We start from the raw sequence: 25,000 nt of genomic DNA, 5'->3' as shown, positions 1-25,000 counted from the left end.
CCTCCGTTCTTTAAGGTGCCGGAGCAAGGCAACACCTGAACTGCCCCGCTTTCTTCTTTTTAAAGGAAGCTCAGTTGCAGAAGCAAGAATAACAATAATAAAAAAACCAAACCACATTTATGCTACAACTTAGACTTCAGATGTTTTTGATTGTAGTAATTTTACTCAAGTAGCTCAGGATAATAAAGAAAATTACTCAGAGAGCATCAATAGGCAACTGGCAGCTCTAGCGAGCAGCTGACACCCATGAAAATGTTGGAAAAATATCCCTATTTATAAATAATTCTGCTGAGAGCATCATATGCATGGTGTATTTCTGTCCCCGCCCCTCACTGAAGAGATTAGCCTGCAGAGAAGACCTTTGCCTCTTAAAGTTTTTCTCTGTGTACACTTCTCATGAATAGCAGGAAGCCAACAGACTATCGGTGTGCCCTCCCTCACCAGTGGTGCCACACGATTGCAAGCCAACCCCTGGCCAACCCTTCCTCACCGATAGCACCCCAGGGCAAGCCCACCTTGGGACATGCCCTACGTATGCTACAGGTCTAGTGACAGCAAGATAGAGAGCCAGGATTTGTTGAGTCTTCAAGGGGTTTGCTGTTGGTGGGAGGACCCATCCCAACCCACCACGGGGGTCCTCTCCTCCAGCCCTTGCCTGGGGAGGAAGCCCTCAAGGACGGCAAGATGATTTTTTCCCCCACCACGTGAGCAAATACAAATATATACATCTGCCACAGAAGCATAAGGGGTTTCTAAATAAAATGTTGTCAGCCACTTGCTGAGTGCTAAAGTAGTGTTAAGCTGCAGAAAACAGTATTTCCTTTGGCATTTCAGGCAGTTTCGAACCAATGTTTGAAACTCAAAACCAGTGCCAAGCCTAAACACATCTGGTTGATCCCAGGCCACAAATAGCACAGGAATGCCTTCAACACCTTCCAGAACTGCCATACTGAAAAAGCTTAATTCCAAAATAGAGCTGACAAAAAATACTTGTCAGCATGATGCCACACGACAAAACTCAGCAAAGCATGATGCAACCGTGAGATATCCAGACATAACATATGGTGCAAAGATTGGAATTAGTGAAGACCGATCACCAAACTTAGATTGCAGAAGGCAAAAAATAAAATCAAACATTAGTACCTTCAGCCAATTTTTTTTTTTAATTTTCAAAATGTCAAATTATAATCCTCATGTCATTCAACTGAATACTCCAGAGTGGTGCAACCATGCAGGTGGATACAATGCCAACTGGACATTATTTTATCTCTTGTGTTATTTTTATGCATATAAAACTACTGGTATTTGGTGCCTGAAATGCAGAGCCTTGCTTTGCACATCTTATTTCTGGAGCAGATCATTAGGAACTTATGTGAACTGGCCTGATTCCTCAGGTGTATTTATCATGATGATGTGGCATGTGACCAGAAAGGGAATAAACTTCACACCAGAACCCTCCAATCCTATTGGTTGTAGAAACGTGGTATTCCATTAATTCTTAAAAAGAAGTGAGTGCAGGGAGAGGAAGAGTACAGTGGAGGGTAGGCAAGAAACCCCCAACTGAGAGCAAAGGGCCAGGAAGAGGGGAGACCTTCACAGAAAGAAATCCAACAGGAAAAAAAACAGTATGTTTTCAGACCACTGAAAGATCTTGACTTCCAGGAAAACTCAAGCTGCTCCTTTATGAACCTGATCCGCTTTTTTTTTCCTCTGCAGTCACTGCTGGGACTTGAGAGGAGGGAAAGTCAGGTAGAAAAAAAGTTCCATTTCCATAGTGAAGTGGCTAAGAATGAATACCAGGGAATTTGTTAATTTTTTTTGCCTGATCTCATCACAGTTACCTTCAAGTCCCACTGTGAAAGTTCACATTTAATAAGGTGTGATTAACAAGTGCTCAAGGAAGCCAAAAATTGTATGTTATGAAACGAAGGAGAGATCTGACAGGAAGGAAAATACAGGAGAAACCACAGATAGAATAACCTAAGTGACAAGGAAATTAGTGGATGCCTGGAAACTGGGACTCAAACTATGTTTCTTTGTATGAGTTTCCCAAGCTTGCACACATACAGAGTCTCTTTTTTTTTTTAAATTTCCATTTAGAGTAAAATTGAAAATTCAAGCTTGATATATTGAATTACAGCAACGTTGCTTTTATGATCTGTTTCCTAAATGTACATTTCTACCAATTTACCCTGTTGGTTCAAAGTCAAGCTTGATGAGAACTCTGGGCTTTGAGCTGTACATGTCTTTTGGCTTTGAACCTCCTGCCTTGACCTCCAGCCTTTGAACCTTCAGCACCAAATGCAGATCTGGGAAGCAGCTACCTACCACTTAGAGCACAAGTTTGGCCATGAAGGGGAATCCCACAGTGTTAGTTGGGAAGATACTTGCATGATCAAGTCACTCACTCAAATTAGCTTAAAATCCCACAGCATTCTTGACCTAAGAGCTGCTCAAACCCCAGCGTTTCCAGAAGAAAACTCTCATGGGTGAGGTGGGAGCTTTCCCAATGTTACCAACCACCCAGCTGGATGCACCAGGTACTCCTGCCTGTGTCCCTGCCTCATCCCAGCTGTCCTGCTGAGCTCACCCAGAGCAGCACACTTCTGTCCCTTTGCTAGTGTCTCTATACTTGCTAATTTTGTACCTCGGAGACCTCAGCACCTTTTTTTGTCCTCACTGAGCTGCCCACACTGTCTCAGTCCCTCCCTCTGACTTACTTTTCCCTAACATTGGCAAGCCCAACCTTTGTTTTGTTCCACTTCTCCAGGACATTGCTCCTTCTCCATTACTTCAAATTTCCTGACTTTTTTGGTGCACACTACATTTGATGCCCACTACACTCTTCTCACCTCACAGTTGTGCTCCATCCAGTTGCCCAGCACTTTTCCTCTCCTCAAACAGAAGTCAAGCACCTCCACTGCTTCTCATCCAGATTTGCTTCCACCCAAGGCTGGGTGTTGTGCTCATCCCTCAGTCTTTGCCTGCTTTGCTCATCCTTTGCACGTGGTGTTTGTTCTGCTCATGCTACCTGGGGCCTCCCCCCAGCCAACACAGGGGTAGTCTGGCAGAGAATGATCCATATTTTATAAATCAATTTAGAAGTGAGAAGATTAAAATACCTCATATTTTCATATTAATTTCTATTATTACTAAAAAGGCTATACTAGAGCTATTTAGTCTACCATACTCATATCAAGGATTCAGTTTTGATCTGAGGGAACATGACAGCTTGAGCAAAGCTCTTTGTTCAGACACCACACAACATACCTTAGCAGTGCACAGTGTGCAGCTGTTACAACACTAATTGAAATATGTTTTTAAATGTATCAGGTTTCTGAACATTTGTGGAAGAATTATTTTTCTTTTCCTGTGTGCAAAAGCCAGTATTTCAGCAATTTAAAAGTACCTAATCCCTACAATGCATTAGTAGGCTGTAAAATAAAGCTGAAGTCAGTTATTTTACACTGTAGATGGAGAGAAGTCTACAAAGGTAGGGGGGTGGGGAGAACCTACCACTGTAGGTGGATGGGGAGAAGCTGCAGCTGTAGATGGATGAGGACAACCTAGAATTGCAGATAGTCTTGGCAGCCTTTTCAGCTTACACACATTGTCATGCAGTAGTGTAACATGAGTGGAGCAGATAGGTCAAGAGGAAGCTGATTTGAACATCTTACCCTACAGGTTTTACCCAGTCTCTTCTAAGATGACCTGTGTTGTCCATGCGGGATGGAGCTAGGAGAGAGATACCCAGGGCAGCTCAAAGGAAGGCTCATGAAATACTTGTGTGTCATCAGGTGGATGCCTGATGTAGTTGCCATATTTTGCAGTGAAGCTAAATGATAAATCTGTCTCAAACATATAAAGGAAATGTTTGGGCTTTTTTTTTTACTCCACCATCTGCAAAAAGAGGTTCCCACAGGGGTCAGCACTCAGTTTACAGAGGGGAAACGATAACTAATCTGTTTTCAAAGTCTCTAAAATTGCATTTCTGTTAAAACATAACAACAGAAAAAAATCTTCAACACTATCTCTGAATCTTCCTGGGCTAAAAGGCTCTTAAAAGCTATACTTTTCCCATTTCCAGTGGTATAAAAGTCATAAGATATCAGATCATAAGCTGCCACTGGTTCCAGACTAAGTATCACACACCTTTTGCCCAAGGCGAGTGGGTGTTTTTTTCTATGGGAGGGGGCCAAACAGAGATCCCACTCTTTGGAGGAGAGGAGGAAACATTTTTGTGACAGTTTGTTTTTACTTTTTTAAAGGCAGGTCTTTTGAAGCTGCTTGGGGGTTTAAATGTTAGATGTAGTCCCAATGGAGATGGATTAGCAGCCAGAGCACAGCGAAGCGGTCAAAGGTGCAAGATAAATGCAATTTATATATAATTGCCCAAGCTGCACCTGTTCTGATTTGAATAGGGGACCTTGTTTACCAAAGAAATTTCACAAGCACAGTATACATCCCTTGCTTTTTTTTTTTTTCCCCCCTCTTTATTTGAGTATAAAATGGTGAATTCTAAACTTGTATCAGAGTAAAGCAAGAAAAAAATAACCTTTAAATAGCATGTAAATTTTTTATGAATTGAGCTCTAAATAAAGAAAACTCCTGAGCTGGGAATTCAAAATACTAGCCAGACAAAGCTGATTTGCTACCAGGCTCAAGAACAATATTTAGTTTACAGAATCAATCTGGAAATAAAACTAGTGCTTGCATCAGCATGAAAGCTACAAAAATAAAAAAGAGGTCTTAATAAAATATACAGTGGAAAAGGAAAGGATGAAAGAACTAGCACAGCTATGAGGCCCTCAACAGCCCACACAAGTAATAAAATAGAATATGATGTAATATAGAACAACAATGAAAGGATTTAAAATTTCTAGGTAGGATTCTGAGAAACTGTTTCCAGCTTTTGTTGCAGAGCAAGCAGGCTGCAGGTTTCCTTGTGAGGCTGTGATAATGCTGGCATGTGGCTGACATGGGCCTTCATGTTGACAGAACCGAGGCTAATGTTCACCTTCCTCCTGAATAAGCCCAAGGCAGAATTGATAACCAAGGAGGGCTGGATTGCTACCCACGAGCCAGGATATTTCTCTGTTTCTAGATGCTCCATTCTGTTTGCTCACCTGTTCACTTACCCACTACTCTTCTCCCTCCTTATCTGCGATGCAAAGATTTTTTGGTTTGCCCAATGGCACCAATGCTTTGCCATCAAGGCAACCCCCTTCTTCACCTTTAGTAAGAAAAGCGTCTGCAACCTTGTGCTAAACAGCTTGGAGAAATCTGAGATTAGACATGTACAGTATCTGCTCAACTAATTTCAGCCTGACCCAAGTTAGGATGAGTTCTTAAGACTTCAGAAGCAAATACTGTGAGCACTGAATTCCTGTGCCACCTGCCATGCTCTGCATCCCAAGTACAGTGCTGCATCTCCTGGTCTGAAAGAAATGTGAAGCTCAGGCTCTAAAATGTACACATAACTTCTCTTAAAATTAAATGGCATCCTCAAATTAACTTGGCAAGATTTGATCCTGCAACAACTGGTGGCCTCTACCCTGAATTTCAGATCAGCCAGAACCAATGCAATTAACTCATTGCAGCAACACAATAAATTTTCCCTCTCCAAGTGAAGCTAGAAGCTATTGCAGAATACTGCTAATGCTGCATAAATTAAAAATCAGGGATTGTGACATTTGGGCCCAATGTTTTACTGTGCTCAAGCCATGGCAGGCACGGTGTACAGAGGTAATCACAGAGCTTGCTGGATCCGTGGCACCATGACCTTACCAAAAATTCTTAGGCTGATGCAAACAGCCAAATCCCATTATTCTTTTTGCCCTGGAGGGAAACTCAGCTCCCTGCAAAACCTATGACATTCCTGTTTTCTCCTTTACAACAGCTGGTGTAGCACATGATTATGGCAGCTCATGTAATTTTACCTGCCTCTGTTGTTTTTTGCTGCCAATAATTTCTCTGAGGTAAATATTTATCGGGAACATGGCCTCTGTCTGACTTTTAACCCTCATTCTAGCACTGCTTGCAATAGGTATGTGGAACATGAGAAGTGATGACAAAGAAAAATCTGATTGCTCAAATATCAGAAAAAGAGACCTAAAAAAGCAGAGATTATTTTAGGGTTTTTTTTACAAAGGAAAAAGGACATTGGTATACACAACATCCACTATTTGTGCTTCTCCAGGAAAGACAGGAAGTGTTTCAATTCCTCTTAAAATATGTTTCTAATGAAGTAACAACGGATTGTGATCAGCTGGTCAGAAAACAGACTCAGAAAAGAAGCTTTTTCTCTTTTTAAGGTTTCAAAAAGGTGATTGAAAACCATGGGCCTACTCTTAAAATGACCCCAAATGCAGAAGATGGTGTCAGCTTTCAATTCAGTTCCCTCCACTGAACTCAGACTACAGTTTCACACCTATGCTATTAATGCAATTACAAGCTTTTTCCAAAACTATCAAATTAATTTGAAATTCTCTTAAGAGTCATGCTAAGCCATTAGCCAAAGTCCCCATGCAGCATGCCTCCTGAAGGCTGTGAATGAGTTATGGAGACTAGCCCAGCCCAGGTCTCCAGAGCTCCCAACTACCTCGATCAAACATTAGAGCGATGTGTGGAGGCTCCATAAAAGCAAATGCCTCCTTAATTATACTTCACACTTTATCTAGCAAGTTCCATTGCAGGATTTCAGCATGGTATCATTTCCCTCTAGTTCAGGGATGGACGAAGCTGAAAGAAAGATGAAGCAATTTGCTGAAATTCACAGAGGAAATCTCATGGCAAGGCAGAAAAGAGCACAGCATGCTCTGTGCCTCTGCCACAAGATCATCTGCTTCCTGGCTCTAAATGCCACCCTTGAGCTTGAGGATGTGCTGTAGGTCCAGTGTATTAAATATGACACCATATACATGTTCTGGATCATAAGGCTGAATCCCATAAAATTGATGGACCTAGAGTTGGGAAGCCGAAAGGGACAGAGCAAAGAAGCAGAAGAGTCCCCACGGGTGTGGGGGTGTTTCTCAAGGCAGTAGGTTCCCGTGCTACTTAAGGACCATAACATATTTTTTGCTTTTCCAAATGCAGTTTATTTTGCAAATCAAGGTGATTGCACACATTTCAGCTTGTCAAATTTTCAGCCTTTCAGCCATATGTCTGTCGATCTTATGGACTACCAACTTTACGGGATTCAACCATATGTCCAGATCCCAATATATATGAAGGCCAGTTCTAACATAAGAGCTTTACAGTAGTAGTGCAGTAAACCATAATGGTTGCAGATGGCTGTAATAAAATCATTCAGGAGAGAAAAGGTGCAGGGACATAAAGCCTTCAAAGCTTCTTCTACTGAATAAACAATTTTATCTGAATAATCTAGTGGGAAGCACATTCCACCAATCAACTAGTTGATCTAGTCCAAAAAGTTGCTTTTAATTTTCTTTCCTAATCCATGTATTTTAACTTCCTTTTTTATCTTCCTATGTGCAATTAACTTAAATTTTGGAAGAAAAGTATAAGAAAGAAAAATAACAAAGTGAAGATTTTTTTTTAAAGGCACAATCCACTTCTGAATAGTAAATTTTTCATATGTGGAATGCCAAATGGTTATGTGCAGCCTGGAAGATGTATTAATAGAGAGGTATAAGGTTTTTACCATCACATGGTGAGATTGAAGGATGATGTGACTTGCTTCATTTCCTGAAGTGAGACTCAGCTTTCAAAGTTAAGGCAAGTTTCCTCCTGAGTAAGCTTTTTTCTAACTCTAGGAAGTTGGAGTTTGGTTTATGTCCTGATGCACAATAATTCACATGATAATTCACATTCCCTTTGTCTAACTTAACTTGATATCTCTATTATTGGGGCAGCTCCAGTCCTGTTTTCCCCTAACTAAAACATGCTCTGCTGATGCGTCCACCACCTCTGGGCTGAGAGTGGGAAGGGAGTCCTGCCCGTGAGGAGAACCACAACCAGCACAGGTGCATTGGAGGGTCTTTTTCAAACCAGAAATATTTTTTAAGCTGACAATCCACTATGAGCTTTGGCAGGCTTGCTTGAGCTAGACAAAAATCAGTCCCTAAACAGGAAAGAAGGAAACCTTCCCTGGACGTTCACTGAGAAGTAAAGAAGCAAAATACAACCTGCATGTAAAGTCACAGGGAGAGCAACCCCCATGAGCTGTTTACTTTGAGATAACTTGGCCAGAGCCAGCTCTCACACTGCTAACGTCAGGGGAAGTTTTTCTATTGGATTAAACAGTGTGGGGTCAGATAGTGTCTAAGAAACAAGAAATACACTGTCACTCTTCCTTCCCGTGCCAGACTTCATGTTGACCAAGTTACACTCCTTTCTGAGTGCCTTATTGGCAGAGTGCTAGCCCAAGGGCTTGTCCTGCAAGATGCTGAGCACCACGATTGCCACCATGCTCAGCATGGCATTTCACCTAGCACCTGCTAAGATTCACCCCATCACAACCAACAGCCCTTTCCCGAGCAATAACCATTAAAAAAAAAAATCTAAATACACTGAACTGAGCAAAAGATGTTATCTCTTCCCTGTTGAAAGCCTCAGCACCTGCTGAACCTCTCGTTGCACAAGTGTACCCAGGAAAGACTGTGAAGAGCATAGCACGGATCTCGACCCTCCCCTCAGCACGCTCGGCTGCTCTACCTGTGTGCTCGTATTTGTGTCGCAGCAGGGAACTGCTCTTCTGGAATGTCTTGTCACATAAGTCACACGCGTACATGCCACTTTCTGTCTTCTTGATCTTCTTTCGGGACAGACAGGAGTCGGAGTCCGTCATGTCGTCGAGGCCGGACATGTAGTCTGGAGTTCCATCAAGCAATTCTCCCTGTGAAGGAACCACCCATCAGTGACACCCACTTCCACCACCACTCCTTCTCACGGAGGAACCAAGCACCCCAGAAAAGTTAAAATCATGTCTTAGCTTGGAAATCCATTGGTAATAACACTACAAAGCCACAAAAATTAGGCTGGAGCACCTCTCCTATGAAGAAAGGCTGAGAGAGCTGGGGTTGTTCAGCCTGGAGAAGAGGGGGCTCCAGGGAGACCTTTTTGTGGCCTTTCAATACTTAGAGGGGGCTTATAAAAAAGATGGGGACAGACTTCTTAGCAGGGCCTGTTGTGGTGGGACAAAGGGTGATGGTTTTCAACTAAAAAAGGGGAGATTTAGACTAGATATTAGGAAGAAATTTTTTATGCTGAAGGTGGTGAGACACTGAAATAGGTTGCCCAGAGACGTGGTAAATGCCCCATCCCCAGACACATTTAAGGTCAGGTTGGACAGGTCTCTAAGCAGCCTGATCTAGTTGAAGATGCCCCTTCTTATTGCAGAGGGGTTGGACAGGATGATCTTTAAAGGTCCCTTCCAACCCACATCATTCTATGATTCTACAGCTGATGGAACTGTGGAAATAATTAGGAGCCTCCTACTTCCCTGCTTCCGACCAACTTTCTGTCTTGGAGAACTCTGCAATAATATGACTTACACAAGCAAACAGGATTTATCATGTCAGTACTAAATATTTTCAAGGAGTGGAAAATGCAAAGGGAAGGCTCTTCGTGGGCAGCAAAAGGTACTGCAGTACTTTACAGAGGTAAGGCTAAGCAACAGCCGAGAGATCATTCCTCTCAAAACACTGAAACTTGGATATATTCTGTTTCTGTAGAAAGGTTTTAATTGAATTTTATATTTAGGTACAAATGTTATTATTATGCAATCCATTTAAATGTATGTCTCCTGACTAAAGGCCTCAAGCTATATTTTTATATTTAATTTTGTAATTTGAAATAGGGAATATTAATAACACTTTTTATCAATGTTCTATCTATGTTAAAACAGCCTTCAGCATTAAGCAATAATGAATGTGGATCAGTAAATTATTAAATTTCTTGATATTTATTTTGTCTTGATCCAAAGAGAGTGCAAACTTGCATGATAACATACATTTCCATTTGCTATCACACAGTTCGGTTCTCTTAGACTAGGTCTGCACTAATTAATATTAGAGAAGATTAAATAGGCTTAAATACATTTACAAAGAGGGCAGATGTACTGTAAATTGGAATAGTGGAACAGCTGTTATGGAGGTGCAGTGCTATTTATGCTCCTATTGTACAAAGAGGGATTACAGCCTGTAATGTAAAACCATACCTGATTTTCACATTTGAAACTATGAAACATTTACTAGTCATTAAAATCACTAATAGACCATAATAGGACATAGGGGAACATACACAAATGTAAGAAAAAAAAATTAAAAAAATTAAAAAGAGTATCAATCTATAATCAGTTAATCTCCTTTGACTAAACTCTGTACTTTATATCTGAATACACCCAGCAAAAAGCTATAAAAGTATAGGACTTCTACAGAGCAGCTCTTTGCTACAGGCGTGGAAGCAGTGAAATCCTTTGCTTCTCATGTATTGACATGGGGACAACCCCAGAAAAGGATTAATGGTTGTACCCAGGCACGAAGAAGTGCTGACCCAGATTAGGTGTCCACAGAAAGACTCTGTCTGTGATTAAGGGCCCCTAGTTGGTACCTCTCCAAATAATTTTGTTTAATCTCTGGGTTTTTTCGAAGCTGTTCCAGATGACTGGTGGGGATTAGAGGGCTGAAGGAAAGGGCTATGGTGAAGCAACATGTCAATGTTTCTTATTCTCCAGACATTCATGAGAAGAGAGAACACTTTCCCATGCACAGTGCACCAGCAATATCTCAAAAAAGACAGATAAGGAAGCTTCGAGGACTTTCAATGGTGATTCCCAAGAAATGTCCCACTGTGAAATGTAGCTATGCTCACTGTGAGAGGAGCCCTGCAGAGATCAGTTTCCCCACAGAGCTTCCTTTGTTTCTTATGTTATTGCTGGGTGAGATTTTTCATTATTATTTTTTAGATGCAGTTCTCATAAGGAATGACTGAGCTCTTAACAGATTAGAAACACAAGCATTATGCCTATTCAAAGTATCAATACTGCTTTTGCATCCAAGTAGAGGTACTCCTAAGGTAACTGCAATTTGTTCTCCTACTCCACTGCATTTTTGCAACTTTAGACTAAAATTCACCCTTGTTGGAAATGCTAAATATAAATGGGCTTGTTCTTCTGTAAGAGAACATGTTACAAAATATCAAATTCTAGCCTTTCAAAAGAAAAGGGTTGCAACAACTTACCTGAAATCCTTGTTTCCGCTGGTACTTTCTCCTTTGCTGCATATCAGCAAAAGTAGCTGCTCCAGTTGGGTAAGTGTAGGCCATATGTGGTAGGAAGCTCATCTGATCTAGTCCTGGGTAGGGTCGCAGCCCAGGAATACTGGTCTGGACTGGTGGCATAAAAGTGGCTGGGGGAAATGCGCTCTGTGGTGGAAGTGTTGTGTATAAAGGTTTGGCACTAAAGGGGTTCATACCAAATACTGGGTTAGTGCTTTTATCCAGGTTATTTGAATTAGAAAACTCCTTCTTGATAAACGTCAAGTTCAGTGGCTCATCTGAGTTTTCAGATGATGAAGAAACACTGTTGTGTTCTAAATTTACACTATTAGATTTTGTTTTGTTCTTTGTGGCTATAATACTTTTGGGTTCCTTCATTTGTTTTGGTAAAGACAAGTCCAAAGGCTCAGCCTGAAGCTCCTCAGAAGAGAAACTGTTTGGAGTGTAAGAACTACTGTGGGAGTTTTTAGAAGATGTGGAAGAAAGATTTAAAGGAGAAGGAGTATTGCTCCTTGAGTGGTCCAATTTATCGACTGGCTTAATATTGGTAAAATGAGGAGGTTTTGTTAGCCTGAGAGGAGTATCACAATTAGTAACACTGTTATGGAGTTCAGCTATAGATGGTGAAGTTATAGAGTCCACAGGCTTTATTGGAGATCTGGCTGACAAAGAGTCCTTAGTGGGAGTGTTGTTGGTGGCAGCCAGCGCCACCTTGGCACTGGCCCTTTCCAGTGATGGTGACCTGGAACTTGAATACTGGTAGACTTTCCTTTGTTCAAACCATTCCTTCACAAATTCCTGAGGAAGGCCAACAGCAATGGAAATTTTCAGTAGTTCATCAGAGTTGGGTTCCATGTTCATAGCATAATATGCTTTAAGTACAGACATGTGGTCCTTGTATGGGTTGATGGGGCTAGTCATTCCTTTCTCAGAAAGTACTGATGACAGCAAGAGGGTTTGCTTATCAAACACTCCAGGTTTGTTTGGAACCATGTTCTCGTGAGGCTGAAGGACTGCCTTGATTTCTTCATTCATTTTACACAGGTAACGCTCATGCTGATGCAACGGAATGGGACCAGGAAAGCTTTCTTTACAGAACTGGCATGAAAATGGAGTGGATACGTTATGGTTCTCTATCATCTTATCTTCAGTTACCAGGTCTATTAGGGTTCGCAGCTTCTCTTTTTTAATGTTATTGAGCTGCCTCCTTGAGTCTGTGGTTAAGCTCTGGAGGCAAGCTTTGGCTTCATTGACTTTCTCTAATGTATAGTCAATAATACTTTTAGTGGCACCATTATGACTTACTACTGGAAGACCCACGGGGGGAATATTGGGGGAGGTAACTCCTTGTTCCTCAGCTTGAGGGCATGAATCCTTCATATGGTAAACCTTCAACTTGGAGATCTCTTCAGCCTTGCAGTCCATTTTCTGCCTGGAAACCGTGTTGTCCACAATCTGTAGGACCTTCTGCACCTCACTTAAATTACTGCCTACCGCAGGAAACCCAAGCAACGGTGCTTCCATCCCTACACCTAAGTGCTGCATTGGACTTTGAGCAGACGCATGAACTCCTAAGGGGCTGGTTGCTCCAAGTCCACCATTCATAAAAGGACTAGTTGCACTAAACCCATGTGAGGCCATAAGAACCTTATATTCATTGAAATCTAGTGGTTCTGTTTTAATTTTCAGTAGGCCTGTTTGTTCAGACATACTAAGTGGTTTGCCATTCTCCAGCTTGTTTCTCAGCTGTGTAATGGCCGAATTAGTAGGAGAGGAAGATACAGAATTAGGAGAAGAACCCGTCTTGATATTGTTTCTCATTCTGCCATTTACAGAGATTAAACCAATACACTTCTTGCTGCTGATGTGAGAGCTGTAGGAGCCCGAGTGGGAGAAACGTTTCTTGCAGTTTGGACACTCATATGGTTTTTCACCTAAAATGATAATTAAAACCAAATGTTAATTATCATTGCTGCTCCTAGAATTGCAAGCAATCGCATTTGATACCCAACTGATAGTCTCTGTATCCACTTCTTAATAGTGAAGAAAATACGGCAACACACCACACATCACCACTGCTTTAACCTACTTCCTCTTTCTACAGGTCTTGAGATCAGTTTGGACCCATGGTCTCCAGCTGGCAACAGCTGCCAAGATGTGAGATTGGCTCCAGACTGACCTCTGCAAGTCGCAGGTAGATACCCTGTGGCTAATGGTGTCAAATCAAATCCAGACTTTTCAAATTTTATTTGTTTCTTCTTCTTGATTTTTTTTGTGTTTGTTGGGGGTTTTTTTGCTTGTTTGTTTTTGTTGTTTTGGTTTGTTTTGTTTTCTTCAAAAAAAAAAGAGGAATTTTCACTAGGAAGAAGCACGGTATGAGAACCTGAGTCCTGATGTTAGGACCTCTATGTCTCCATAGGCAGAGGTTTGTGTGTAGACAGAGCCTGGTGGCATTCTGTGTGCTAAATCAAGCACTACATCAAGCAGGAGAGCCAAAAAGGAGGAGTCATTCAACAAGAGATGCTCTGCGCTTACTTGTTATCTGAGAACATGAGCTGTATTTCACTTGGGAGGACTTTTTGTTATGGAAAATATAATGGACTCTTCAGGGTCCGACTGCACAGAAATGAATGAACGCTTCTGAACTCCAACTGCCAAACAAACAATCTATATTATTTGCAGGAAGCTTTACTATTTCCAAATCTTTCAGCAAGACCGTGGTATTAACAGCATGATAAATGAGGATGACTCAGATACCACTTCTGAAATACCTTAGTAGCTCCAAAAAGCCAGAAGCAGAACTGTGTAAATTTTAAGCAGTCTTTAAAAATCAGCTAATTAAACAAAATGCAAATGAGCACACCAGCACCTCCGCTACTCACCACTGTGAATTCGCAGGTGTTCCTTCAGATGGTGTTTATATTTGAAGGCCTTGCCACACTCAGTGCATTTGAACTTGCGATTGCCTGCTCCTTGGGTCAGCATTTGGTGCTGGGAGGGGGAGGAAATAAATAATATACCGACATGAATTTTATGCAAGAGAAGCCATGAATTTCTAGCTTAAAAAAACAAAAACAAAATTAATGTGGCTCTGAATTTCTCAAGCGGACCAAAAGGTCTGCGTGTACATTTATTTGTCTCATCAGTGTTGCAATAAAAATCAAAATGTTGGCAGTAAACCGAAACAAATGAGAAAGTACTTTCACATGAGCATTCGATATTTGCTTTAGAATTATTTCCTAAGTCTCTCATCAGAAATGTGTTGCTTTAAGGTATCTTATCATGAGAGAAACTGTTTTATAAGAAGATTTGTGGTTCTTAATATTCCTAGCAGATTCTGAACATGTGGGACTCTACTTGTTTAAAAATTCTGTTTACTGCATGTGTAGGAAAGACAGAAACACTGTTGTTAGTGGTGTTTTGTGTAAGATTTAATCCATTATCAAGCAGAAGAGACTGCATTTGCGGCAGGAGCTGCTGCTGGAAGTGTTTTTTAAAATCACAGAGCAGCAGGGAAGACTCAAGCTACCTTTCGTGTCATGTTTTCCCCCAATGCACTTCTAAGGGGCGAGGGAAAGTTGCAAGTTAAAAGTGGCATAAAGATGCAATCAAAGGCAGCTGACCTTTTTTGTAACAAGCGAGAAAAGCCTTGTGACTTTGAATTTGGAGAGGAAAAAAAAAATATTTAAAAAAATTAATAATAGTGCAGCCAACCACTCTGAGTGCTCAAGGTAGGAGGTCAGCCTATTTTTTTGTAGGCAGCCACAACACAAAAGCCTATTGCGGGAGCAGGGCGGGGGGTGAAGGGGAGAGGAAAAAAAAAAAAAAGGCAGCTCCGAAACGGTATGACAACTGCGAGGGTGTGCTGCCTCTTCCCACATTCCTGGCGAGACAGATGGTGTTACATGGGACACAGGGAGGTTTGTTCAAACAGCAGCAACCTTCAAAGATCAAGCAGAGCCCAGCCCGCCGCGCGCCATTGAGGGACCCGCGCTCATATGTTGCTGAGTTGCATAAACAAACAGCAACAGCTGTTTTGTCTCCCCCCATCGCCCTCCGAGGACTACTATAAACTTTAGTTGTGCCACTGTTAATATGATACAATCATTTTAATTTACTAATTGTAAATGCCATGAGCAAATGAGGGGACTTTTCAACACCAAAGCTACCATTCATAATGCGCCAGCACCGGCGCGCTCTCACATGTGAAATTTCAGGCGGTTGCGTTGGATAAATATCGAGGCAGGCTGGGTTTTTTTCTTTTCCCCGTGGTGTTTTTAAGGATATGAAGCAAAAGAAAGAACCTTACAGTGGATCAGGTTAGGAAAAATACACGCGTGAGAAAGGGATTGTCTACCGGAAAAGCCACAGGAAGGAAAGCACAGGAGAAATCACTTTAGAATCATTTATATTGACTGGAGATCAAGCAAAAGATGCAGGTTTCTTGTGTCATGAGAGGATGTGTGTTTGCCTAACTGAATTTACTTTATGCTGAGAAAAACCTACCAAGAGAAATACAGCCAATCATGATTTTCAGGTTTTTAAGAAAAATAAATACGGCATAAAGCCTTTATAATGTGACATGATGCATGCATCTATTTATCGAAGTTTTAACCATGCCATTTGAGTTTCCCTTACAGCCCCTCTATAGGACAGGTTTTCAAAAGTAACTCTCTGGTGAGGACAGGAGCAGTTTTTCTGCTCGTATGTCAAAAGCCTCGTGGCACGGGTCTCTCGCCAGGCTGTTCAGGAGCACTAGGGAAGCTCAGTCACCTGTTTGAGATACGCAGCATTTCCTTAAATGCAGCCCTGATATAATATTACATGCATCACATCGAGGAAAAAACTGACTTGATTTATTGCAGTTATGCTGCCTGGCTATACAAATGATAGCCATGCCACAATTCTAGCACGTGCATGTGTTAGTGGCACAATCACAAATGACAGCCTATATGTACTGTAGGGAGAGTTATTCTCAAAATGTGTAATTATGTTTAACAAACGATTATACCAAATACGCATAATTCCATGTGATTGAGAATGGAAGGTTACTCGAAAAGTAATGAAAAATATTAGTGGATCTTTTAGTTATGTCTTGGAACTCCTATTTGCAACACTGCAAAGTAAAACTAGGTGAAAAATGGAATTAAAATTGCTGAGATGTTTAATAATGTATAATTAAAATGCTACAGTTTCATTCACTTTTTGAGTAACATAAAAACGAAACTAAAGTCAAGTTAAAGTGCAAATAAAATTTCTAAATTAGAAATTAACACACTCATTCGATCGTGAACATAAGACTATTAAATCATATTAGAAGAGACCATCAAAAAATCATTTAGACCTCAATTAAAGCTATTACCATTAAAAGATCTGCATCTTCAAAATGCCATGAAAAATTAATAATGATTGCCAATCAAAGCAATATCGTTTCTCTAAGGGGTTATTACAGAAAGAAATCACTTAAAACCAGCCCCCCACCTGATCTGTCCCTGGCTTGTGTGTCACCATATGTCGCTCGAGCTGGGTGCGGTAGGCAAACGTGTAGTTACAGAGAGGGCACGAGAAGTTCTCCTCGTTCTTCTCGTGGCGGTACTTGATGTGCTCCTTGAGGGACGTCAGGCGCTTGTAGCCCCGGTCGCAGTAGGGGCAGGTCAGCAGTTGGGCGAAGGCATCTGGAGTTCCAGGTGGCAGGTCTGCGCCCCGGGATAAAGAGGGGGGAGAAAGAGGCAGGCCAAAAGGTCAGCAAATCAATGGCAGCTCATGGGCTGATTGCCCGGGATGGTATGAGAGGCATCATTGCAATCTGCTGCCCGAGAGGGAGGGACGGTGCTTCCAACCAGCATCAGCACCCACGCACACCCAGGGCAGACATGCAAGACCCACGCAGGACCCCACTAGGAAATTAATTATGGGTATCCTTCCTCCAGTAGACCTCACTGGCTGGAAAACTAAGAAATACTTTTCCTGATCAATTGGTGATTTGCATTCCAGCCCCAGCTCATTACATTACTTACAACGTTGACCGAATCCTTCCTACCGATGCTTTTCCAATTATTTACCAAGGCCTTGGAGAGTGACAGCTCAGCTACCCCATCTTTTGGTGCATTAAAACTCAATGAGAACTTCTGAAACTCCCAACAAGAGTGGCAGCCTTCCTCCTGTTTAAATTCAGCTCTCCGGTTCACCCGCCAAATAATACAAATTTGCTGACTAAAAAATCACAATACACTGAAATTACAGCCCCAATCTTTGCTCATGAAATTCCACGCCGCTGCAGCTGTTCTTCAATTTTTAAGGTAAACACCCAGGCATGCAGTGCATTTATAATTGCAACAGCTGCACGAGGTCAGGATACTGGCTAAAAATGAATTCCAGCCTCACCATTTTCTTCTTGCCCGTTGGCCTCTGGAGTGCCAAGGCGAGACAGTTCCTCAGGAGCTTCAGGGTAAATAATGGCTGTGTCGCTGCGCTGCAGGTACTCTGCTATGCTGACTGCATGTCCATCTCCTTCCTCCAGTTTCCTTTTGGCGAAATATTCCTCAAAGTCCGACGTGCAATTGGCGTTCTTCACTAAAACGAGAGAAAGGGAGAAGAAAAGGGGCTTGAGTGCAGCCTCCCCATGAGCTCGGGTGGGTTGAGGACGCAGGCTGAGCTGGTGTTCAGGCTGGAGCTCTGAGGCTGGGGCTGTAGCTGGGTCCTTGCCCTCATCATCTTGCTCTGGCTCCTAATAAAATTAATGCGGGCTTTCCACCAGTGTGGATGGGAAGTAGGGGCAGGCTGTTAAATTAACAGGAACGGGGGCTCTTTGGGGCAGGAGGAGAAGTTTATGAGGCTTGGGTAATGCAGGTAATCCTTCATCTCTGGAACCTGAACCTTCAGGGGGCTCCTGGGGGACCCATGGGCTTTGGCATGAACACAGCTCAACCTACAGGACTGAGATCAGCTGCTCCCAGATCCCACAGACTCCCAGACAGTCCCTGCAGAACCCCCAAACAGTCTCCACAGGCCCCCAGACAGTCCCTGCAGCAGAGGTGGTAGGTGCAGGTAGTAAAGATCTCCTCCATCACAGGCCCTGCCTCAGGCCGCTCTTCTGTGGCAGGCACGAGAAGAGAATTGCTCTCATCATCTGCCTTTTTTTTTTTTTCTCTTTGAAAAATTAATTTACAATGGGAGAATAGGTTGTTTTTAAAAAAGTCTTGCTTCAGAGATTTCTACAAATAGAACCACATGTTTTAGACCATAACAGGGATACCAAGCCTAAAGCCACTTTTACAGCCTGTACAAGAGTTTTCCTTCTTTTCCTTAAATGTAAACCCAATTTTTTATTGTCCATGCAATGTCCATGCAACACAATATACGCTCAACCACAAAACATCCTGTTACTAAAAATGTGCTTTCTTCTCTACATATGAACACTGCATACAGGAAAGACACAGAAAACTTTGGGACATTACAGAAAAATATCAGTATCATTATACCAGGAAAAAAAATAAGCTGATAATTGTCTTCCTCTGATTTTTTTTTTATTTTTTTTTTATTAACAAGTCTTGGAAGACACAGCTGGTGGCAAGGAATTAAAGATATTTGGCTTTAAGTGACCGCAAACAAAATGAATGGCTTATGATTGATTACATGTTTAATGCATTTCTCCTTAGGTGAAATAAGAAAATAAGGCAATGCCATGAACTTTTCTACAGTTCATGCAAAAGTAAAATACGCTATGACATGATTCTGCTCTCACTGACACTGGGGAGAAATATGGGACAAACTCATGGAAATCAAAATGGTTATGGCTCTATAGGGTTATACTGGTTTGTAACCACTGGAAATGAGATACTAACCAGCTCCTTGGTGTTTAGAAAGGTGTCAGTGCTTTGCCTCAGTTTCCCACCTAAATACGAGGTGATGCTGGCAGTCAAAATGAGATGTGGCCTCTGACTGGGGCACAACTGGGAACCTGAAAGTGCCTGAAGGGCTGATCTCACCGCCATCGATAGAAGTAGATACTGGTCTATGCAAACCTCATCCCTTCAGCCGATAAAATCAAATCCTCTGGCTGAGACAAATATGCCCTATTTTTCATATGAGCTGAGCAGCTTCTCAACTGCTTTGAAGGATTTTAGTGTCAGTGAACAAATGGCACAGGGCATGGGACCCCATTTTTGGAAGGAAACTTCTGTTCCTAGCACAAGAGGTTTTGTAGGGAATCACTACACCACCACAGTGCTTCTCCCTTGGTCCTTCTGTAGCTCTTGCTATCATTTGTTAGTATCAAGAAAAGTAATCTTCTTCTCTTCCCTCAAAAAACCCAACTTCTATAGAAGGCGAGCACAAATATGGAGAGCACGACCAACTACCTTACCTCCATTTTGTTGCTGTGAGAGAAATATAACAAAATGGTGGTCGCTGAAGTACACCTTATGCACAGGAGCATCAAACTTTGTTTCTGACTTCATTTTTTATCAGAACAAAGATGAGGCATTACTTTTTATCTTGGAAACCTGACTTTTCATTCCTTTGCTACACCTCGATCTTCCAACTATTGTAAGGTCACCCACCTTCCAGCCTAACACTACCCCATCTCTGCTCCTTCTCTTGGCTTGGCAACAGATCCAAGAAAAGCAAGGTCATTTTTTGCCAGGTTCATGGTTAAGCCATGTTCATGCCACCTGTGAAGCAAGGCAAGAGAGCTTTTATCCAGAGAGGAGATATGGGAGCAGGGAGGGGGAAACGATGGGATGACTCCAGGGAAAAGTTCCATGTCTTCTCTTCCTCCAGGCAGGCTGGGGGAGTTTGGAGCTTGCAACTGCATTTATGGGATGGGGAATTCAAGTTGCCAAGCAAGGCCTGAGTTAATATTAGGAGCTTCAGTCCCAAACTAAAACCCAAATGAGGTTCTTTTCTTCCTGACTCCAAGTCTATCTGGAAGCTGATCCAGCAGGCTGTGGAGGGCTGTTGTGATATTACTGGCCTTGGCTTCCTAATTCTTTGGATTATTTAGCTTCTATGTCTGTGCATGCAATCCAGGAGCTAAAGCAAATGTTTATGTCTACATTATAAACCCCTAAAAACAAGGGGATTTAGTGGAAAAGCTGACCAATCCTTAACTGAAACAATACAACCAGTGCTGCAACACTGCAGATTAACATAAATAGCAAAAGGTGACCACGTGTATCTGGTTTCCCACCAGTGACATTAGTGACAATTCAGACATGGCTGGAAGCTCACCCAGTGTTACTAAAAAGACTCATCAGATAAACATTAGATTTCTCCCTCAATTTCTGGGGGGGAAGGCTTGCTTCCCTCCCCGTGCCCTAATTTGTTCTCCATGCAGAAAGTCATGTTCCCAGATTCCTCGTGGGCTAAGGCTGCACACACATTGCACATCCCCTCCTGTGAGGCAAGAACTTCAGTGAGATTGACGGCGGGTGACCTCACCAAATAAGTCTTTTTTTAATTAATTATTGGAGCCTGGAGAGCAGAAATATTTTCAGCTCCAAAAGCTGATGTGGTCGTGTCACGCAGAAATAAAACGCATGAAGGAAAGCTATCTTTGGAGGCATTTAGGACCTTTCAAGATAAAGTGAGAGAAGGGTTCGAGGAGCTTGGGAGACCAGTTATTTTGTGTGGGAAGTCGTCCTGTGAGATGGTGATAGCTGCCCTTAATCGCAAACAAAGCTAATAAAACCACAGCCTTCATTAGCCAGGAAGTGAGAGGCCCCCATTGGTACACACAGATTACAGTCTGAAAATGGCCTGTCCTCCAACCTGCCAAGTTTTACTTCTATTTTCCTCCCTCCAAATGTTTTTTCCCCCTTCTTTAAATGCTATTAAGAGATCCTTACTTCAAGCTTGTCAGATGTTAGTATTCAAAACCAGGAAAATGTTTTTCTGTTTGTTCACAGGGAATTGGTTAATTTTTTGTCTGCAAACATCCCAGCAGTAATAAACATAGCAGGTACAATAAAATAGACCAGAGGAATTAATTCATTGACATTTTTAAAACCCTTTCTACAAAACATCATTTTGACAAGGGACCATTTCAGAAATCCCAGAAATATTTGCAAATTAATTTAGCAGGACCAAAGACTAAAATTTTCACTCTAGTGGTCACTTTTGCTTTTCCACTATAAAGCCTCCATGGCTCATTATAAAAATGCAGCTGATTAAATGTCTAGATAACAAGATTTCTTTTTTAAGTACCACTAGGAAGTGGCCATTCTGACAATAGCAGAATAATTTAATAACTGAGACTTTTTCTTTTAGTTTTCTTTCTCTACTAACGACGTTCCCCAATGAATTTGATGCTAAAAATACTCCACAGTTGTTGCATGCACCTACAGAAACTTTGCTAGCTGGATGTAGGTGAATGAGTCTGAAGCTGTATCTCCTGCCTTTGTGCCCAGCCCAAGTCCTGAAGCACTAGGAAGTCTGGTGTCAAGAGGAAGAGACACATTGTGTTAAGTGAGAGAAATCTTCTTGGCCTATCTGGAAGAGCCCACGTTAGTCTGTGGGAAGACCCAAGTGGCTTGCTTGGACACCGGAAGGTCAATGTAGTATGGCTCTCACTGAAGATGGAGTCACTGTTTCAACTTCTTTCATTGGGTTGAGTCTTAGCCTCACTTCAGCTATTTTATTAAACATCAGTAATAAATCCCTCTACTACCTGTGGGGAAAAATTGAGGCCCAAAGCCTATAGTGAGGCTGAAGAAGGAAACCGTGAACATTTCCCAGACTAGGTAGGAAGGACCTTCAATGGCTCAGGTACTGACCTCTTCCAATAATGGTTGAGGCACCTCAACAGGCAAGGTGGGGGAGTATTAACTCTGCATGAAGGATGCTGCAACTCCTAACTGCCACCTGGCATCTTCCACCCAAGGTGAAAAGACTGGCAAAGGCATTTTGTTTTTCAGATGATTCAGTATGGCTAAATAATCTGACCTCACTCTTGAGAAACTACAGAGACTGTAGCCATTACAGCAACATGTTCTGCCAAGCCCACCCAGGCACCAGTCTCCGCTGAAAGAGGTGGCTCTGAAGGCCTCAGTGGTACAAGACCTGAATTAAACACTAGCAGAGGACAACTCGTAATGGTTATTTGAGCAAACTGCCCATTGCAGCAAATAGCATCTGGAGAGAAGAGGAAGCTGGGACTCCTACACAGGACACTTGGGGATGAGATAGTCAGAGGCAACATCCAGAGCAGCATTTTGCACTTGAAATGCAGTCCAGCTAGATGCAAAGCATTATCTGAAGCGTGAGTTTGCAGTGCATCATGCTGTGTCAACCTTTATGTTTTCCCCCAGAAAACTGGTTTGAGGAGAGTCAGGACACCCCATAGACCCTGGGCAGAGCTGCTGGCAGGGCTGTGCAGGGGCTGGATGGCTCCCGGTCCCCGGAGTGATGCCGTGAGGCTATAGTCAAGAAGGCAGCAGAAGCCATCAGATACTGTAAGGAAAGGGGCTAAAAGGACATGAAGTCTTCCCCCTCAAGCAGACCACACTGCAAGTATGAAAGAGTCAAGGCCTGTTATGGTAAGGGAAATATGTGCAAAGGAAGTCACACGGACTGATAGGGGACCTCAAAGGCTCTGGTAATGGTAATTCAGATAATCATCAAGGCTTATTTCTGAATCAGACATCTTTTAAAGTCCTGTTTCTTCAAGTGCTATGCACAATTTGTCATTTTATTAATGTCCCTTGGAAATAAAAAAGCTTTTAAAATCCATATGTAACCAGTTCTGTATGGCAACATCGTTAAGTATATATGTACTGACAAACTGTGCCTCGGTGCCACCCTCCTTTCATGCATAATGAATCTAATGGATGAAAAAAACAGTGACATAGTTTTATTTTCCTATTATTTTCCCCCCTCAAGAATTATAAAGTCAATCTCTTGTGTTACTTAATAAGAACATTGGGGTTTTATGTGGGTGTTACAAACATTAGGAAAGTGTGAGTAATAAAATCCTTGCAAGACTTAGGTAGCACCTTTTACAGTAATATTTCTAGAGGGCGTTACCTATGAATTAAATCTCACAATGGAATGCATCAAAATGTACTTATACTAGAAAACTCTTACTTTTAACCATGTAAATCAGGGCTATCTGCAACATCTGCAATTGTGAGAAAATGCAAAAGAAATGTGGGGTGATGTGTGGTGTTCAGCTGTGCTGGGGATGGAGTGGGGCCTTCTGGCCTTTGGAAAGAACATGGTAAACCCCTGAATTGATTTGGATTAGAAAACAGTAACAGAAACCTCTTGCTGTTTTGCTCTGCTACAGAAAAAAAAAAAAAGAGGTGGCTCAGAGATGATGCCTGCTAAATATCTCTGTCCCCTTTCATGGTCCACAAAAACGTATTGTTTTCTAAGAAGAGGGGAAAGAAAGAGATGTGGAAAAAAATAAAATAAAAAGATTAGCCAGAAACATAATAATCTCATAAATATGCATTTTAAGCGTGTGTGTCTGTGTATCTATGTAAAGGGTTTATGTGTCTTGCTGAAAAGACGTTTTCAGTCTCTGAAGTAGCTTACTCTGTGCACCAGGCAAGTCTGGGGTTGCCAAGAAGGGTGCACCCCATCCTCATTATCAAGCTCTTTGTACAGTTGCTCTCATTAAAAGACTACTGTATCCTGGTCCAGCTACTTTAAACTAGACGAGATTTTTTCCCTCACTGGGAAAACCTCTCCTCATGCTAGTGAAAACTCTCAGCTCAACTGGATGCAGTTAAAAGGAGTTCAGGGCTGCTGGAGGGGTCGCAAGGACTCCCACCGAATGAGATTTTTGCTGCAATGTTGTGATCAAATTGGGGGAAAAAAATTAAAAACGAGGAGAATGAGGTAAATATTTCCCAATTGTTAAAGTGAAACAACAGAGAAATTGTTTTGTCACTTCATGCACAGCTAACGCTACATGACAGAGAAGCAAAGAGATGCTCGTATCACGCAATACCTTACCTGTACCATTGTTTCCAGTGGTCTGAATTGTGGCTTCAGGCCCCATAGTGTCATAATCTTCCTTCATTTCTTCTGTGAAACAAGGATGCACACTTTTAGCACTGGCACATTATAGAACTGCTTACAAAGCTAGGGTAAGGGAGGCAGACCCTGCTAAGGGCAGGAGAGAAAAGGGCTGTTGTGGACCTCCATACAATGGCTTTGTTCAGTGGTGCTGAAGGGATGAGAACTTATTTACTTTAAACATGACAACCAGTGGAAACAAAACAATTTGTAGAGTAAATGAAGGGCTTTTCCCAATATCAAATCTAATAAGCAATCAGGTCATAAAAAGGGATTTTTTCTTTATTTTTTTTTTCCCCGTATTTAAAAGAAATCATCAGTTAACAGACACTGTGAGATCTATACCTGGAAGAAACTGCAAATACAAAAGGAAGATACAAGAAGTCCTTCTATCTCTATTTCTATCTATCACTGCACAGATCTGAGCTGCTGTCATCACTTTAACCTCACTCAAAGGGCAGCAAGTATTAATATCAAGTGGTGCAGAAATGTGACAAAGTCTCAACCGTGGGCAGCTCTTCTCTGCCCCTATCATTTGTTTGCATCTTCTGTGCAATCTCCCTGCGCTGACAAAGTCTGCCTTTCTGGCCATAAATTGGCTTAATTCACATGCAAATGAGCATGGTACGTGTAGAATTATTTGCCATGTATTTATTATGGATCCGTTTGCTTTCCATGGAACCAGGAGTTCAGAGTGAGTTAAAATAGCATTTCAAAGAGGCTGGAGGCAGCTCCATGG

At 42.0% G+C, this 25,000-nt stretch overlaps 1 protein-coding gene across 2 annotated transcripts in view; it reads right to left on the bottom strand.

The window, feature by feature from the left end:
- Window positions 1–25,000, bottom strand: part of ZEB2 (zinc finger E-box binding homeobox 2) — a 115,425-nt gene that overhangs the window by 2,093 nt on the left and 88,332 nt on the right. For both annotated transcript variants that reach the window (XM_051622752.1, XM_051622753.1), the window contains 6 exons: window positions 24,199–24,270; window positions 17,623–17,811; window positions 16,720–16,934; window positions 14,121–14,229; window positions 11,203–13,172; window positions 8,677–8,857 (listed from right to left, as the gene is read on the bottom strand). In XM_051622752.1, coding sequence (XP_051478712.1) covers window positions 8,677–8,857; window positions 11,203–13,172; window positions 14,121–14,229; window positions 16,720–16,934; window positions 17,623–17,811; window positions 24,199–24,270 — 2,736 coding nt within the window. The remainder of the gene's footprint in view (window positions 1–8,676; window positions 8,858–11,202; window positions 13,173–14,120; window positions 14,230–16,719; window positions 16,935–17,622; window positions 17,812–24,198; window positions 24,271–25,000) is intronic.

Source organism: Apus apus, chromosome 6 (genome assembly GCF_020740795.1).
Source record: "Apus apus isolate bApuApu2 chromosome 6, bApuApu2.pri.cur, whole genome shotgun sequence".
Lineage (NCBI taxonomy): Eukaryota > Metazoa > Chordata > Aves > Apodiformes > Apodidae > Apus > Apus apus.
Note: the sequence above shows the minus strand (reverse complement) of the source record. Positions and strands in the feature narration are given on the sequence as shown.